The sequence below is a fragment of the Onychostruthus taczanowskii genome, unplaced genomic scaffold (assembly GCF_017590055.1).
Source record: "Onychostruthus taczanowskii isolate IOZ18803 unplaced genomic scaffold, ASM1759005v1 scaffold21, whole genome shotgun sequence".
Classification (NCBI taxonomy): domain Eukaryota; kingdom Metazoa; phylum Chordata; class Aves; order Passeriformes; family Passeridae; genus Onychostruthus; species Onychostruthus taczanowskii.
In genome coordinates, this window is record NW_024499351.1 from 7,336,656 (window position 1) to 7,354,811 (window position 18,156).

Sequence of the window (18,156 nt, forward strand, 5' to 3'; positions counted from 1 at the left end):
GTTCCTGCAGTATTTCCTTGGAAAATATAATCACTTTCTTCTGTTGAACCTATACTTTTTTTAATCAACCACAAATATAGTAGTGTCTAAATAATGTAAGTAAAAGGAGAAATGCAAGGGAGGGAAATAGCAGATAGCATGAAGCATATTTAAAATGAAATATTTAAATACCATAGCACATTAGATTATCTATAATGTATCTGATAGCAAGTAGAATATAAAAACATTTAAATGAGCTATGGATGGTCTTGCAAATGATAACAAATTGCAATCAGGTGCTAACAGGGTAATGGTAGATACTGGAAATATTCCATAAAGTACTTCCTGTGAGAAATTATTTGTTTATATTACTACAATAAATGAGATATTTGTAAGAGAATGATTATAATTTCTTCCCTTATTTCTTTTATCTTTCACTGAGATGAGAATACAGCAGCTTAGACTGTGGCATTATTTGCATACTGTCAGAACACACAAGCAGTTGGTCTAGGGGGGATAAAGTTTCATTTGTATCTTAAGGGGTATTTAAATGCTGCAGGATTCAGCCTCAATATATTCTTTGTTAATCAGCAGAGTGAATTTAGAACCAAACACTCCCTCATCCACATCACTATTATGATGAAGGATGCAGGATCAGTTTGTCAGTGAACTGACTTGTTTTCAGTGATATGTCAGCCATGTTCTGCTGACATATATATAATGTTATTTGCACTAATTTCATTGTCTTTTAAAAAAGGATAATGTATGAGAAGTAGTAATGTTTACATGTAATTTTAGGAAGTATTCAGGTTTTTTGCTTGTTGGTTTTTTGGTTGGTTAGGGTGTTTTTTTTGGTTTTTTTTTTTTTTTGTTTTTTTTTTTTTTTTTTTTTGTTTTTTGTTTTTTGTTTTTTGCACACTAGTATGTAGGTCAGCACTTCTTCAGCTGTGGCAGATCTATCAAAGATGATTTCACAAGCAGATGGTACAAAGTTAGTTTGAGGAACATTATCAGAACAGAAATCCAATGCACAGAAGTTACATTATTATACCATTTTGTGAACTAAACAAAAATGCTGCATAAGGATAAAATACATCTTAGAACAGACTTCATCCTGTTGCATGAACAGAAATACTATGAAAAAAACTTAAATTCAGTTACTCTACTTTCATAATTTAGTATCAAAGTATTTAAATAATGATTTGAATTAATATCGCTAGAACACTGCTCTATATTAAAATTATTATTGACACTCAGAAGTCCTAGATAGTGAGACTTTGCTTATTTAGCACAGGAAAAGGGTTTCTGAAGCAATCAGACTCTTTTCCTGAAATATTCTAAAGTGCACTCCATAATTTGGAGAAACATACATAAGCAGGTACTCAAAATTAAGTTCACAAACTGAGATTGTAATTAAAAATTGAAAAGTGAAAACAATTAGTACAAAAGCTAATATTTGAAAAAATGTAATGTGTAAATACAAAACGGGAGTAAGTAGCTAACTAGAGGTATGGTTGAAATGATCTGAGATACAGTAGTTCACAAGGAAAGGAAGTGTGTAATGTGATACCACTGCAGAAGAGGCAAGATCAATGTAAGACAGAAGTACAGGACCACTGTAAATTTAAATATAGCACTACTACTTCTACGAATCTGAAGATTTTACTATGGCTAAAGCACAGTATAAAATTTTTGAACTGTGAGGAGAGACTGCAGTAACTGGGTTTGTTTGACTTAGAAACCCATTTCCCACTCAAAAAATGTTTATAAGTCTCTAGTTATAACCCCTTAAATATTGCAAGAATTCTAAAGGGAATGGTGCTTAGTTGCTCCATATGTCTGCTAAGCTCAGGACAAGAAGTAACCAGTTCAATGTGTATAAAGGGAGATAGTAATTTTAGAAAATTCATTTTAAAATTTCATATATTTCTAACCGCAAGAAAACACTATTTTAGAAAGGTTTGGTTTTTTCCCTCTTTCTATTTTGTTCTGTTTTTTTACGTCTTTTGAAAGTGGAGATTCTTAATAAATTAAATCTTAGACAAACATCTGCCAAGGATTATCCAGATACACTCTATTTTATACAAGGGTAAAGAAGTGGACTCTCAGTTTGTCAGGGTACTACTCCAGCCTGTACTTCTATGGTTCTATTAATCCTAGCACAACCTATTTCTGGCAGAAGCAATTTAGAAAGTGGAGCTAATTCACAGGCAGGGGATTTACCCAACCATTCCTCTTACTTAAGGATTCTGGGACAAAATTTTAACAAAATTTAACAAAATTTTAATGAAGTTTTTCACGTTTTCCCCAGAACATTGTTCTAATAATTCTTTGACAAAACTGCAAATGAAGTGATGTCGAAGTGAAAATGCTCATGGCTTGGTATCTTTATGACCATGACAACAGTAAATACTACTTAGAGATGGATCAAGTTAATTTCACTAAATAATTGTGCACATTTTAAAATTCATATTTGTTAAGGAGAACACTTAAAAGTGTGCATACACATAATTAGTGACCAAAGTTTATAGTCTGGGAGTGAATTACAGTACATCTAAGGGAACACTTTGTGTGTATTTAGTCACAGCATTATGACAATCAGGAAAAGTGTTCTGATTGTGAACATGGAGACAAATGACAAGCTGAGTGATAAGAATTATCTCAATGGGACATCATTCAGCAGTTATCCTTTCTTATTTAATTTTTAAAATTTTAATTTCTAGTAAAAGTCATATATTGTAGCTTATGTCAATGAAATCTCTGCTTCTCACGTCTGCAAAATATGTTTATAACATTACAACTTTTATTTTGCTAGAAGTCTGAAAGTTTCTTAAACTGTCTGCATTGTATAATATTATATAGAAAAAAGATAATGTTGGATATTTTTGATTCATAGGATTGCAATATTTGCTTCAACTACAGGAGAGTGACTTCAAGAACTCATATATTTTCTTCTAGTGCTATGTTCCCGTAGCTTGTTGTTTTACATTTTATAATTTTTTTAAAAATGCTGAAGAAATAGCAAAAAGTTGAGAATAGGGTCATCACACAAAGCAATGGAAAAGTAATCAAACTTGACTACAGCTAGAAATCAAAATACACAAGTAAGAGTCAAAGAAAATAAGCATGAAAAAGCAGTTAGGATCAGAGAGAAACTGAGCAAAACCAAAAAGTTATTAAATGCAACACATGGAGATGAGCAATGGGGGAAGTCTGATGCCCAGACTAATACAAAACATAACCTGAAAATATTTTAAGGAGGAGACATGCTGAAAGCAGCACGAATGTATGGCAGATGACAAATGAACATCCGATCTCAAGATCCATCTTGAACTAGGTAGCTACAGGTTGGGGATGTGGCATGTGTGAAATTTTTAGCTTAAGAATGCAAGTCCTTTCTCCTGGGCAGCTATTCTCTCTACTTATTGTTCATTAAGATTGCCTGAAAAGCATCCAAGAAATAGCACTCCAGTTTTAGGTGATATACTGGATATTTATCAAATCCAACACTTGTTTGTAAAGAAAAAGCAGAGGTGAAGAAGGCAAGATGAACATCACTACTGAAAAAAATGCCCTCAATTAGCTTATTATTAGTAGTTGCTTATTAAGAGCATGATCCAATTCTTATTAATGATAACAAACTTTTTGTGACTTTCTAGCGGGAGATGAAAGCAGAGCTGAAGCTTTCTGTTGAAGCCCAGATGAATAGATAAAAACAAACACCAGCAAAATAATACATTTATGTGAGCAATGTTGAACTGGTTCCCCCCCATTTACCGAATTTCAATTTGTAAATATTCTGTGCAATATTGCTTTTCTTTCACCCTGGTTTCCACCTGCTTTGAAAACAAGTTGTAGTTAGAGGTGGTAATGCACTGGCACCTACCTCTGCACTTGCAGATAACACAGCCATGACTGTTCTGCTGGAAGCCCAGTGGACAGATTTTACCACAAGGCAGGTTGGGGCACTTCTTACACCGACAGATTTTACAGCCATGCTTGTTCTTCCTAGATGAGCAAAATAAGTTGTAAAAGGTCAGCAAGTCACTTTAAATATCTACATCTTTAAAGCAAGAGCATCCCCCCTAAGGAAATGACTGATGAGCAAAGAAAATTCTTGTTAACTGTCACCCTTAGATTAATTGGTTTTAGGGGCTGTACAATCTTTATGGGCTCCATCCCTGGCATATGCTCCCTCCATTCAGTGGATCCTATGCTGAAAGTTTCCTTGTCTTTTTCACAAAGGCAGATAATACTATTCAAACTTTTGGCACAGATGTATGAAACAAAGAACAGACATGGGAAGTTAGAGAACATCATTTAGGAGGGTAGAGGAGAAATAAATGATGTAAATCTCTAGAAAGTCTGGGTTCAAGCTGTAAAAAACTTTATTTAATTTTTACTTAAAAGGCTGAGAATAATGAATTGCAATACAGTAGAGTGGGAATGAAAGACTTTCTGTATCCCTATCCCACCAAAAGGAATGCTTCTTTCCATTCCTTTGTGGAGCTTTCAAACAGTGAGCTTTATCCAGCAGATTTTTTCAGACAATTATGAAAAGGTTTGGGTTTCTTTAAAGATGCACCAATGCAATATTTCCAATTACTAACTTTTAATTGTCTTAAAAAAAAAGCTCATAATATGATGATTACTCCTTAACTGCTCACTGTCTAATATACTTTTAATATTTCCTTCTTTTGTATCCTATTTGTGACTAAATGTTTACATTACAATAGAGGTTTGTCCTCCATTACACCCCATGTTTTTAAGGAGCACAACACACCTGGAAGTCAAATACATGGTATTTTAAAAAAGAATTTGGCACAGTAGCAGTAAACTGAACGAATATGCTATACAACCACATATCTAAATAATTTTCACACCAAGGTAAAACTCAAAGTGAAATGATCCTAAATTAGTTATTGCTACAACTTTAGCCCTTTATATTACAAACAGTTCCATCTGAATATGTCTTTAAATGTTATTAATTTCATTGATTGTAATTTTTCATATATTTTGTAGAGAATGACAAGATCAGAGTGCTCATTTCCAATTTCTAAAAAAACATCTGAAGACTTTATTAAACATTAATTATTTAAAAATATCAGTCATTGTGCATAATAAAATCATATTCTGCATGTAAACCCAGAATTTAAATTGAAAACTATTCTCCAAAAAGCTTAAAAAGGTTTAAAGTTTGTATATTTTTCAGGTGCACAAAAATGTATGGGAAAAATCATCCCAAGGACAGGGTTCCTGAAAACACTGGCATCAGCTTGAAATCAACTTGTTTTTAAAACATCTTAATCTTACAACTACCATATTATGCCCATTAAAATGTGCTGTCATTTAAAAAATGCTTTTGCTATATAGTTCACATAGATTTTCTAATAAAGCTGTTCAGCATGCACTTGAGTCAAAAAAAAAAAGGGAAGAAGAGTGTGGCTCGGCTTGCCTAAGTAGAAAAATCACATATGTGAATTGTAATTATGCTCTGTAGGTCAATATATTAAACTCATGATACAAAACCAATAAAATAACTGCTCTTTACAGGATTCCTTTTCTGCAACTTTCCTCTGTTTCTACTTTCTGTCACTTGCAAAACTGACAGCAAGTCTCAGCCAATCCTGAAGTCAACATGCCTGATGATAATTTTATTATTTCCTTAGGTTAAAGTCCCTTGTTTTCCTCTCTCATTTACTATTCAGTTTACTAAGAGGACACAGTGAAAGATGGCTGTTACAAGCCTGCATTTATGATCAAGGGCCAAAGAGAACTCTGAAATAAACCAGAAATTTAAGGAGTAATACTGTCAAACACCAGGAGTTGCAAATGTCATAAATTCCATTGAAAAAAAAAAAAAATTTGAATGTATCTGAAGATCTGCTGTCATGAGGTAGAAATTAAACTATTATGAAAAGCAGGCAGTAACATGGAATTAATCCATACAACATAAAATTTACAGGTAAAATATACAGAGATGCCACCAGAACTAATTAATAAGAAATTTCTGTGACAAAAGACCCACTCAGTTTTCACCACCTGTTTCACAACTGAATAAATACTGCAAATATTTACTTCTATGGAAAAAGAAGTCCACCACAAATACAGATTTTGAATGCACTTGCTACTATTCTTCACAAATCCTGTAATTACCAAAAATGTCTTACTAAAACTAGTCTGCAGTCATATCAAGATTAAAAGAAATTTGAAATATTAGATAATAATTTGAATAAAATAAATGGGCTATAAAATGGAAGTTCCTCAAAGCATGCCAAAAGAATTTCAGAAAGCTACATGTAAGAGGTATTACTTCTAAGTAGCTTTCTCATCTTGTTTGTCAAATTCTCAAAAAAAATTTAAGCACTGCTTTCCTTTTACAATCTGCTGTTTTTTGAGCTTCTGTTTCTAAATCTGTTGATCAAAATCCATTTTGAAGAGTACTGCACTCCCACATCCGTAAGGCCGTTTCTGTTTTCCCACACTTCCCCCCGCTGTGCCACAGAGCAAACACAAGTGGATATGCCGGGACTTCTGCGTATTTTGCGTACACGGGGGTTGCATTAAGCGTGCTTTCAGGATGAGAATACGTACAAGTATCCAAAGGGACAGAACTTGTCACATACAATGGGTTTGCACTTCTTGGGCCGCGGCCGGCACTGACAGATCTCACAGTTGTGGGCGTCAGTCTGGAAGCCGAAGGAACAATCCAAGGAACAGCCCGAAATGAGGCCGGTGCACAGCTCCTCCCCTGCAAGGGACACACAGGGCTTATCACAATATGAAAACTGCTTACACCAAAGACATCCTCAGCACACTAAACCCTCTGCTCCCTTTCACTTTGTCACTTTCTTAACACTGCTAGGCCTTACCTTCGGACTGTCCTGTTTTTAAAATATTTGACAGAATTCTCCAGTAACAACCCAAGCTCTATGAGCAGACAGTACAGGATTCTTCAGTTCCTGTCAGCAACATGGGGAGTACCACCTGGTACCACAAACTAACATGATTTTATTAACAGATGTACAGCCAATGGAGGCCAACATCCATCACTCCATTGGCTTTTAATAACACATCTAAAAGAACACATAATTGCCACACATTATATGGGTTTAGTAGGCTTATGTTCAATACAGATCATCTTTATTTCTCTTCTTCTTATTTTAAATAAATACTGAAAGGGGTGGATATATTAAAAAACTTTTAATTTTTATGCTGTTTGCTGTCAATTTGTTTAAGATTTGACCTACAATACCCTAAGAAGTGACTGAAGCTTAGAGATGCTAGACTAAAAGATCTGTTTCTTGAAGTCCAGTACCAAGTTTCATCTGCCTCTTGTGGCATAAGGAAGATGTTGAACTGTTGGCATCTCAATTTTTCTGGTACAGAGATAAATACTGGTCATTATATCCCCTCTCATTGCAATTTACTATTTTGAGATTGATCAGTTTCTTTTTGCATTTCTTGAAAGAAGAAATGCCAGAAAGACCACTATTAACATATTGTGGGATACAGTGTTCTTTTATTGGTTGCAGAGGTGAGAGGAAACAGAAAATTATGGGGTTTTTTACACTAAGGATGCAAAACACAAGGGAAAGAAATGACCATTATTACAATAGGCAAAGTGAGATCAAAATAGAAAAAGAGGGAAATAAGATTCTTCAACAGAAGAATATGATGGGTGATATCCAAAGGCCCAACTTCAAGAGTGATATTCAAAGGATGGCTGATCTCTAGCTGGAACATCCACAATACTATGAAGTATTGGCTGGGCAGAGGTCAGACCAAGATTATTTTCTGGATGTGCTCCTCATTTGAGACCTGAAGACCACTTTCCTTTAGGGGGGATGAGCATTTAGGTTCCAAAGAGGAGATCAGTTATTAATACTGACTTATTCTCTAAAATGGCAATTTACTGAAGGAAAACTACAGAAGGAATCTTGCTTTACTTAAATGCTTTACTTTACTTCCCCTTCTGTTTGTAATGTTACATTTAAGATTCCAAAATATTGACTTAACCAGATGTGGCTAAGCCACATCTTGGTAAAGAAGGCATGTTCCTTACTGTGTCAGAATGAGACCAAAACCTCAGAGAAAACCAGCAAATTCACTGCCGACTTCTGAGGTGGAATTTCGATATGCAAGTGCAATACAACATCAGAGTCTCCTTATTCCAAACAACAGTGCTCAGTTTAAATAGGATGAATATAATCAGGGTCATGGCTCTCACCTCTCCACTTTTATGCAAATTTGGTGTCTGAAGCAAAAAGGGTGTGCAAGTTTGGAGTTGCTTTTGCCATTCAGTATACACAAAAAGAGATGCCAGATCCTTTCATAACCTCTAGAGATTGTGTCTGGAAGCAGAGAATCAATACCACAAGATTTAAGCATTTACTCTTGGTCAGATCTAACCTTTGCACAGCAATGGTAGCCCTTGTTTTAGGTTTTTGCTTTAGAGAGAAACACATATACAAAGATCTTCATAAAGTTTTACACATTTTTGGAGTATTAAGTCAAGCCGATCTACAAAGAATACTAATCTTTTTAATATATAGCCACTAAAGCTGATTTTAAAACATTATAATGCAGAAGAAACTTTGGTATTTTTCTCTGGTAAAGAGTGAGTTATGTGTAAAATACAAAGACTTTTCTTGAAGCAAGTTAAAATAATGAGAATTTGTCTTTCATTGATGAGTTTCTATACTAGGATGTTTGTACAGAATTATTCCCTAGCAACACACGGTGATAATAAAATTAACTAAACTTTTCATTATGCAAGACTTTATAGAGCAGTCATAATTTTTAAAGCTAGGCTTGAACTTTATAAAGAATGTACGGAGAAGGATAGTATAGGATGTATGGAAGGATATCTACAAAAAAAATTAAGTGAAGTTATGACCTTTGATATAATTTAAGCTATGATCATCTGCAGATGCTCAGAACTGACCTGAGCAGCGAATAACCTGGAAATGCACAGGTTGAACTGAGCAGAACCATTCCTTTTCTGAAGCATACTTTGTCAGGGAAATGAAATGTTTACATGGCTGTCTATAAACAGTAGGATCATGAAGACAGGTGAAGAAAAAACAAGGTACATATGCAAAGGCAGGGGAAAAATAAATAGGTATAATAAAAAAGTAAAAGGAAGAGCTGGAAATAACAACTGAAAAAAAAATTGAAAAAAACCAAAAAACAGAAAAAGGAAGAACTTTTTTTTTTGCTTGGCATATGTTTTTATCTTCTTTGACTCCACATTATCTGTTAAGGAGAGCTATCAAAATACAACATCCAAGTTTGACCACGAAGTTATAGAAGATGGCAAAATAAGGATGACTCAGAGTCCCACAGCCAAATACTTTGTTTTCAGTCTTCTATTCTGCTCTGATTTGGCTAGTGAAACTGCTTTTCTGAGATGAAAAAGAAGTTTGTTAAATGTTAAGTTAATAGACTTTATTAGAAGGCTCAGGTTGTCTAAGGGCAGTGCTGCAAAGCAGGAAGACATCCTAAGTGTCTCATCCCAAGTAGCTTATGATGTTAAATATACTTAAAACTCAGAGTCAGCTGACATACTAACCAGGAGATCCAGTCTTGAAGTAATATCCTCCTTGCTTAATCCTTTACATAGTGAGTTATCCTCAAAAGAATTTTCACTTTCTAAGTGGCCAGGAAAGAAAAGCTCTTCAGAGCCTTTAGATGGATGACTAATAATCACCACTGCCTCCCAGCAACAGACAGTGAAGAGCATATGAACAATCATCAAAAGTCTGGCTACGTCAAACATAAAGGAAAAGTTTGCTGAAGTCAGTGCAGACAACTGTTAATGTATAGACTTTATTACAAGTCAGTGTTATGTATGAGGTGATCAGAAGAATTTCCACAGACCTCTGCTCACAATCTTTCTAATAAGATGCTGAAAATTAAATTCTGATAAGATGATCTTTACTGAAATTAACATGTTAGTGCACTCAAACTTCTGATAGGATGACAGTACAAACTGTGGAAATAGATTTTAAATAGGTTTTGAAAAAAATTCTCTATGAAGAAATGTAGTGTCATGAAACTAAGGATATGAATTCTGGCCTGCTTTCTGAATTTACACCTAATAATCTAAATGTCTCCTATTAAAACATTATTAAAAACATGACAACAGCAGGCAGTCTCTAAATGAAGTACCACTTGGTACACAGAGTTCATGTCTGCTGCGCAGGCCTGATGAAAAGCATAATCTAGCATTTTAAGTCAGGTATTTTTTTCAGAAAATTAGGTGAATCACCAATGTCATAAAGCAAAGCATAGCTATCAGAGAAAGAAAGAAGAGAAAAAGATTGAAAAGATTGCAAACCTAAATACTCATAATGTGGATCAAATTCAGTGTATACAATTGTCATCCTGACAATCTTTCTATAGCCTTAGCTGTTGCTTTAAATTTATCACTACTAAAATAATGACTAATTCATTATGAAAAGATAAGTGAAACCAGATTTTTTGCTAAGGTTTTGCATTTCAAGTGACACATACTAAGGAACAAGGAGAACTAGTTCACTACTTCATGAAAGTCAGCTGCAATGAAATGAGGAAATCTATTATGACAAAATGTTAGGAGAGTACTTGCAGAGAAGAGATCCAGCTCTACCTGGTCTAATAACTGCTTCAAAAGTGTATCAGGGCAACCAGACAGGCTGAAATGAGGCTATAGTAAACATTTTAAAAGCTAATGCAGATGAAAACTACCATTCAGAGTTTGACAGAACTGCATTATGCACTTGCACATCACTGCAACTCTAACAGAATGGGATTAAGCTTCTGATCACATTGTATAAGCTATTTTTTGGGGTTTTGTGACTGATTAATTATAGTGACATCAATAGGGAACTAAACTCATAGTTAGATAGGAAGTAGAAGACTAAAACAGAAACAAAATGATGAATGGGAAATTAATTAAAGAAAAAACACCTCTCATTGTGTTGCTTAGGGAAATACCTGGATTAAGAGTGGAGTTCTACATGGTTAGTAGAAACACATTCATTAATTTTTCTTATAAAACATGAACTGTCAATAAGGTCATGCCAATACAGAAAACAATTTGCATGAAAACCTCCGAGTTCAGATGCAGGATAATGGATGATTCCAGAGTGATATTGATGAGCCATGACTTTAAGAAAAAATTAATGTGTTCCTCAATGTCTCAGGCTCATAGAACTGTATTTTTACAACAAACACTTAGCTTTTAAATGTGACATTAGCTGAAATATCACAAAAAATGTTGAAAGAATCAAGTAGAGTAGAAGGCTAGGACACTCCACATGGAAAGGCTGTTTGTCCTGAGCCAACGATGTTATTAAATAGCTCTGCTTAGAACTAATACTCACTTGAGGACTAACAAGCACTGAGTACTTATAGCAGTGAATCCCACCCACACAAGAGCATGCAGTTTTCTCTGCTACATGCAACCACGACTGCAGAAGTAGCAGCAAAGCCAGTTACCAACAGGTTCAGTTCCAACCTGTTCACAGTCTAGTCAGAGTCTCCACTAGTCCTCACCATACTGGCAAAACCTATTGCTTACAGACTTTGAGTCCTCTAAAGACTGCAGTACTAGCAAATACTTTTTTCTGTTGTTTGACACAATTAAACACATTATAGGCTGACTTGCATATGGGAATTTCAAATTATTGGATTCATTGGATCAATTTAATGTGATGCTGTTGGACAAACACAAGCAGAAAGAACAGCCGAAGATGAATCAGCCTTCCAAAAAACCCCATTTGTGAATTATTAACAAACAGATATTGGTGAGGTATTTAAGCCTGGTCACCATTGTCCATAAACTCCTTTGAAATATAGTGATTTCTTTCCCCACTTTCTCCACACACTTACAAACCCTTTCATACATGCAGACTATAATAAAACAGATACTAAGAGTTTCGGAAGAACATTACACAGTTTAAGAGGAATCTTTTTGGGATATGGACGATGGGACAACAATGTAGAAAAAAGTCTTGAGAACTGATGATTACCAAGATATGGTGAGCATTCTACACACAAACTATCTGGTACTTTTAAACTCTTTTCTAGTAAGTATCTTACTCTCAACACTAACATCAACTCTTATTTTAAACAATTGTCTGATATCTGTAAAACTGAGTCACTGGCTGCTGAAGGAAAGAAAAGAATATTCAAAAATCAGCATGTAAGAGCAGCTAACATGCTGATGTGACCACTACAGTTGAGGTCCCATCTCAGAAACAGGACAACAAAAACATTCTGTCCTGTGATATGTTAGCAATGTCTGCATTTGGTAGAATGAATTTAGCAGTGGAATATTTCAGATACAACACAGCCTTCTCCTTCTCAGGTATGGCATCCCAGGGGCAATGCATCTCAACAGGAATCAAAGGTCTTGGTCCTCCATTCAAACCATTGTATGCATGATTTACTCATGATTTCAGAGTGCTCACATCCCTACCTCACAAAAACCTACACATATTTGGAGTGCTATAAAATATTGCCCAAAAAAACCTCTAAAAAGTAAACAAAATTCAATTCCATGAATTGCATGTAGCTCTACAAAGCATCTTCTTCTTGAATTTCTAATAGCTTGATTGTAATTCCAGCTCTTTAAAAAAAAAAATAAACATTCTTTTTTCTAGCATATATATGGCATTTAAAAAGCTCTAGGCTCTTAAACTAGGATATTTATGTTTTTCCAATACATTATTTTACATATGGACACACCGATATTTGTATCATAAGGACTAAAAATCATCTTACTCTAAAAAGTTTTGAAAATGCATTCTATGTTGAAATCCTTTTAGTTTTCAGTCCTGTAATTCACAGATGAAAAAAAACCAAAACAACTGCCAGAGAATATCAATAGATATATGGCAAGAATTCTGTCAGTATTTCAACTTGGCTTAGGCTGGTGTCCATTTTTACAAACTTGTAGCATGGCTACACAAAGCTAGCTACATACCTTCACCAGTATTATTTCTTGATGCTGAGGACAGATCATATCAGGAGAACTGTTTCACAGTACCTTTACAATTAAGCACTCCTCAGCCGTCCTCTCGGTGTGGATTGCTACTCCTGCTTAATCTTCGGGGGTGGGGATCTGGGGAGGCAAATTTATGAAGGAGAAAACTAGGTTACTTAACAGTAACTGGAATTCTCTGAATATATTGCCTCCACAGATCCACACTAACCCTCCCTCCTTTTGTTAGACTTAAATCATGATTCACAAAAGCTGGAAAAAAATGAAGGGACTGGGCGCTGTGGTGCTAGAAAACCCTGTTTAAATAAATCATCTCGCGAGTCCATTGAGGCAAATTAATCACTTGGATATGTGCTCTAAACAAATCTAGGATTCGCATACAACACATGAATTCATGAAAATGAAATTGTAGCAGTGATATCTCAAAGGTGGAATTACTGTAAAACAATCAAGCTTCAAGCACACTGATTTTTTTTTTTTTTTTCTCAAGGCAAGCCAAGTGAAATTCTTATCTGCTTCTATTGCACTAGATATATTGTAAGCACTAACCAATATATTGTAATCTTTAGAGATCCTGCCAAAGACTCATTCTAGTGACAATACAGGTAATATTTATTTGGCATTAATTGTTCATCATAATTCCATCCTCTTCAGGGAGCACTTCCACTATCTTGCACGTGTGCTTAGGTTACTACTTTTGTTCTACAAGAATATGTACTTTTTTTTTTCCTGATCTGAGCCTTACATTTTTAGGAAACATAATTAATCCTAATTTTTCTATGGTTGTATATCCTCAACTGAAGTCTTGCCTGTAATAGCTATTCCCCCTTTTACATCACTGGAGAAGGATAAGACATCCTTTTTCTCTCTTTACTTAAAAATCTAGTATGTGCTCTCCTTAGCACTACGAAAGATTACCTGGATTTTTATTTTATAACTTTTATTTTCCATGGAATTTGTTGTGAAATGAAAGTAACACTGGAAGACAATTGCTACTAAATCAGAAAAGTGTTACCTAATTTATATTCTATTCTACTATTTTCCGGAATTTTGCATTGCCTGAAGTACATTGTGTGTGATTAATATGCAATTACTGTCTGATCTCAGTTTGACATAGAAATAAACACAAAATAAGTTTATTTAAATGGGAAAAATTAACATTGAGAGAATTTAAGTGTTGAGAACACACATCCTGACTGTGGGCTACATACAGAAATACAGGAATGAAATATTCAAATTTTGGCTATAAGATTGAAAGGATAGGACTATTGAAGAATTAATACACAAAAGTGAGGAATTGAGATGTGTTCTCTCACTGCAGTCCCTGCAAAGTTTTCTTAGGCTTTTTCCCATCATCAGTCCCTCTGTTTTTTCAGAGCCATAACTGTTCTATTTACAGACAGCCTTTAGATGAACCCACCTAAGTTTTCTCAAACCTACTAATCCTGCCTTTGAATGCCTATGCAACTAAATAAAGACCCACATTGTCAAACCCAAAGTCCATGCTGGAATTTCACTCTGCTTCATCAGCTATAAAGGGAGATGGTGTGACTTGCCAGAATATTGAGGACCATGCTTCTGGTGTGTGCTAGTATAGACTGAATAATAATGTCTCCTTTTAATTCCATGGTAAAAAAACGTGCTGCTCTCATTACAGGAAAAGGTACCAACACTTCTGAAGTTATTTCTGTGTGTATCCATAGGATATGTTTTGGGGAGAAGGTTGTTTCAGAGGACTGTGCAAATAATAATATACCAAGATTTCTTATTTTTGAATAGTGATTGAATGACTTGCTTTGACAGACAAAAGAGAACCACGACACAAAGTGGAAGGTGATGCATTATAATGTGCAGGGAAAATGACTCATCTCAGCCTTCTCCAGTTGCATCGCTCCATAAGGAGTCTGAAATTCATGAAACTGGATGACAATTGCATCTTGGAACCACAAAGATAAGCCTTCTAAATGATGCAAACAATTTTTTAAATTGACAGCAACACTCTCATTCCATTTTAGTAAGATTTGAAATGTTGAAAAAATATTAAAGTCATACATGCTCACAGTTATACCCTGAAGAGTACTACATGTTCAATTCATTTGGGGTAAAACGCTAGTCTCAGTCACAGGAGAGATTTTAAAGGGTTTTTTTTTTTCCATGAAACCAATGCAGTGAACAGACAAGGCCTGCAGTGCAGACGGTTGCTGAAGAATGACTCGGTGTGAGCAGCAACTACCAATCAGATTTTCAATCCCATGTTGCTTCAATCAGCAGGTATTATTAATCCTGCCATTAGCTTCCACTGGGGAAAGAGGAGTCCTGCCTCACAAACAGGAGACCACTGGTCTTCCACAAGGACTCCTCCGAATGGGTTTGTATTCTGCTCTTGTATCATCTTATACCATCCTTTCTTTTTTTCTTTTTTTTTTTTTTTCTGGTAATGCCTTTCCTGATTTTCCTACTTCTTTTAGTTTTACTCTTGGTATTCTGCAGCAGTTCTTCCTAGATTCTGGATTCTGCTTTTTACCTTTTATTGTCACTTTTATTGTTTTATTTTTACCTTTTATTGCTGCTTTGGCTTCTAGATGCTTCTGGTCAGTATGATTAATCGTTCTCCCTCATTATTTGTGGTTCCATGTGTACTGAACTTTCTTCCCATAGAAGTCTATGCTCACTCTTTGCTCAGTGTTTTTTTTCCTCCCTTCTCTTACAAATATGGTCCGGCTCTGCTACTTTTAAAAAGTATTTTATTTTGCTTTACAGCATGTATGTTTACACTGCATGTTGCTACAGCATTCACTGCAGAAATGGATAGAAGGATAAAAGACAAAGTAAACTACTTCTATTAAAATAATATTCTAGAAATGTTATGATTTGCTTCTTTCTTCCCTCTCATTCTGTAGTTGGCTTGAATGAGGCGGGATGCACTTAAAACTAAATTACAATGAAGCACAAAACAAGTTTCACTGTACTTACATAATCATTCCAAACAAACCTGTTGTACTTATTTCGGGCAACATGAATGTAAATGCAGGTAATAAAGAAGAACAAATTACACCTTCACTCTATGTTCTTCCACTTTATCATTGTGCTTTTATTTTGGCTGAAATAACTGAAGTATTAGCAGAGCTATCTAAAGATAAATTAACGAAAAATGAAACTTTATTGAAAATAGATTAGTGGAATTAGGATATGATGACTTCAAATGTTAGTGTGGGCACAGGGGCTTCCTTACTGAGGCAGTTAAATTTGATTCTGTGGAGCAGCTTAGACCAGCAAAAAGCAAGTGGATGCAGTATAAAATAATGATGTTTCCAAAAGTCCACATGAGTCTGCATGAGCTAAAGAAAATACATGTTCTGACGTCCTTAAGAGAAGCAAGATGCAACTGAACGGGTTTGGACATTAAAGTACACAGGATCTCAAAATGCAGAGAGCTAGCACAGTACATTTTCATCATATCTGACCTAAGACCTCTCTCTTCTCATTTCTCACACACTCTTTTGTCCAGAGGAGCACCTTGCAAACAACAGACATTACTTGACACAAGAATTCAATTTCTGTAATTTTGATTGATAACCACCAAATGATGAAGATTTCCAAGCTGTTATTTTTCTTCACTTCCTTAGCAAATAAAGGTCTCCTCTTTCTAATGACTGAGATTTTAAAGCAATCTACTAGTCACATTATTTAACTGAAAAAAAAGATGATAAATGATACTATTAACTTTGCTTCAGACAGTTTGCTACAGTAAAATGAAGAAAATTTCAAGCAATTCTGGCAAGAGAAAAATTCCCCTGAATAGGTTCTTATGCACTATTTAATCAGAAATACTCTAACCAAGAACATTCTGAGACATGGTTTGTGTCCATATGCAGTCTGGTAACCTAGGACAAAAGAAATCATCCTTTGGAATGGTGTGCCTCCAGTGCGCCAAACTGGAGAGAAGGACTGCACGCACAGGCATAGATGATGAAACTTGTCATGAATGTCCATTTTCTTGTTTGTGTCAAACTCTCCAATTAATTTAATAATAACAGAAGGAGAAGGAAAATCAAATTTCAATGTTAAAAGCAGACCTTTTAAGCATTTCTAATGTTTTCCTTAGGAAGAATGAAGTAAGACAAGAATACGATGGCTTGGATATAACCAAAGGAAAGTCATCCTTCCATGAATACAACTTGTAATCAACGGTATTATTTCGTATTTGCCATGATAATGTTATAGCTTGCCATATATTTATTTTGTTGAGATGTCTTCCCCCAACCAATCCATTCCTAAAGCTTTTTAGTTTGTACTACTTAAGAATTTTGTTTTGACCATTTCTACTTGGGACCCTACAATAGTCATGTTTGTTTAGAAAGTGGCTGAGAATGAGTGGACTGAAGCCAAAAGAAGAGGAATGGAGTAATACTTTGGTTGTGGAAGCCTTACAGGCTTTAAGAAAGCTGAAAAGCTCCAATAACATTACAAAGAGAGTTTAAACCTGCTCCTAGTTTGGGTTGGCAGCCGCAGAGAGATGCATTCTGCAGCTGAGACTTGTACTCCGCAGGGGTCCTTTGTTGGCCAGTTCCAAAAAGCAACGTGATACTGATTTATATTTCACCTGTAAACACTGAAGTCTTAAGGAAACACATATAGAAAAAACGTTTTTCTTGATACACACAAAGTTTTCACAAGGCACAGTATTTTTCCTTTGGGAAGAAATAGATGTTAAAGACTGCAAAAATGCTAACTAAAATATTATATATGTGTATAAAATAAATATAAGAATATGTTATAGAAACAAATATAAATATGGATACACTTGCATATATACAAACACCCACTCCCAAGCACAGAATTTTCAAACATTTATCCTCAAAATCTAAATTTTGATGAAAAAAGCTAAGTTGAAAATTGGCTGTTTAGCAATAGGAATTTTTGAAGTGCAGAAACCTAGATGCTCTTAAAATTCTGTAAACAGAGGAAAATGAAATGTGGAATTCTCATAAGACTTCTCAAAGTCTATATGAACATTAGGTCCCAAATTATTACCTTTTCTAGCCAGCTGTTAATTTTTTACCTCAAAAGTCAAGCACTGTACATTTTCCTCAAAACACCTTTTAAGCAAGTAAGCAATGTCAGAAATCAGGAGCCAGTTCTTTAAAGATGAACAACTATAAAGCACACATATACTAACACAGCAT

At 34.9% G+C, this 18,156-nt stretch overlaps 1 protein-coding gene across 3 annotated transcripts in view; it reads right to left on the bottom strand.

The window, feature by feature from the left end:
- The window catches only part of CRIM1 (cysteine rich transmembrane BMP regulator 1), a 175,866-nt gene that overhangs the window by 17,463 nt on the left and 140,247 nt on the right, over positions 1-18,156 (bottom strand). For all 3 annotated transcript variants that reach the window (XM_041404140.1, XM_041404143.1, XM_041404142.1), the window contains 2 exons: positions 6,574-6,730; positions 3,866-3,987 (listed from right to left, as the gene is read on the bottom strand). In XM_041404140.1, the coding sequence (XP_041260074.1) occupies positions 3,866-3,987; positions 6,574-6,730 (279 nt within the window). The remainder of the gene's footprint in view (positions 1-3,865; positions 3,988-6,573; positions 6,731-18,156) is intronic.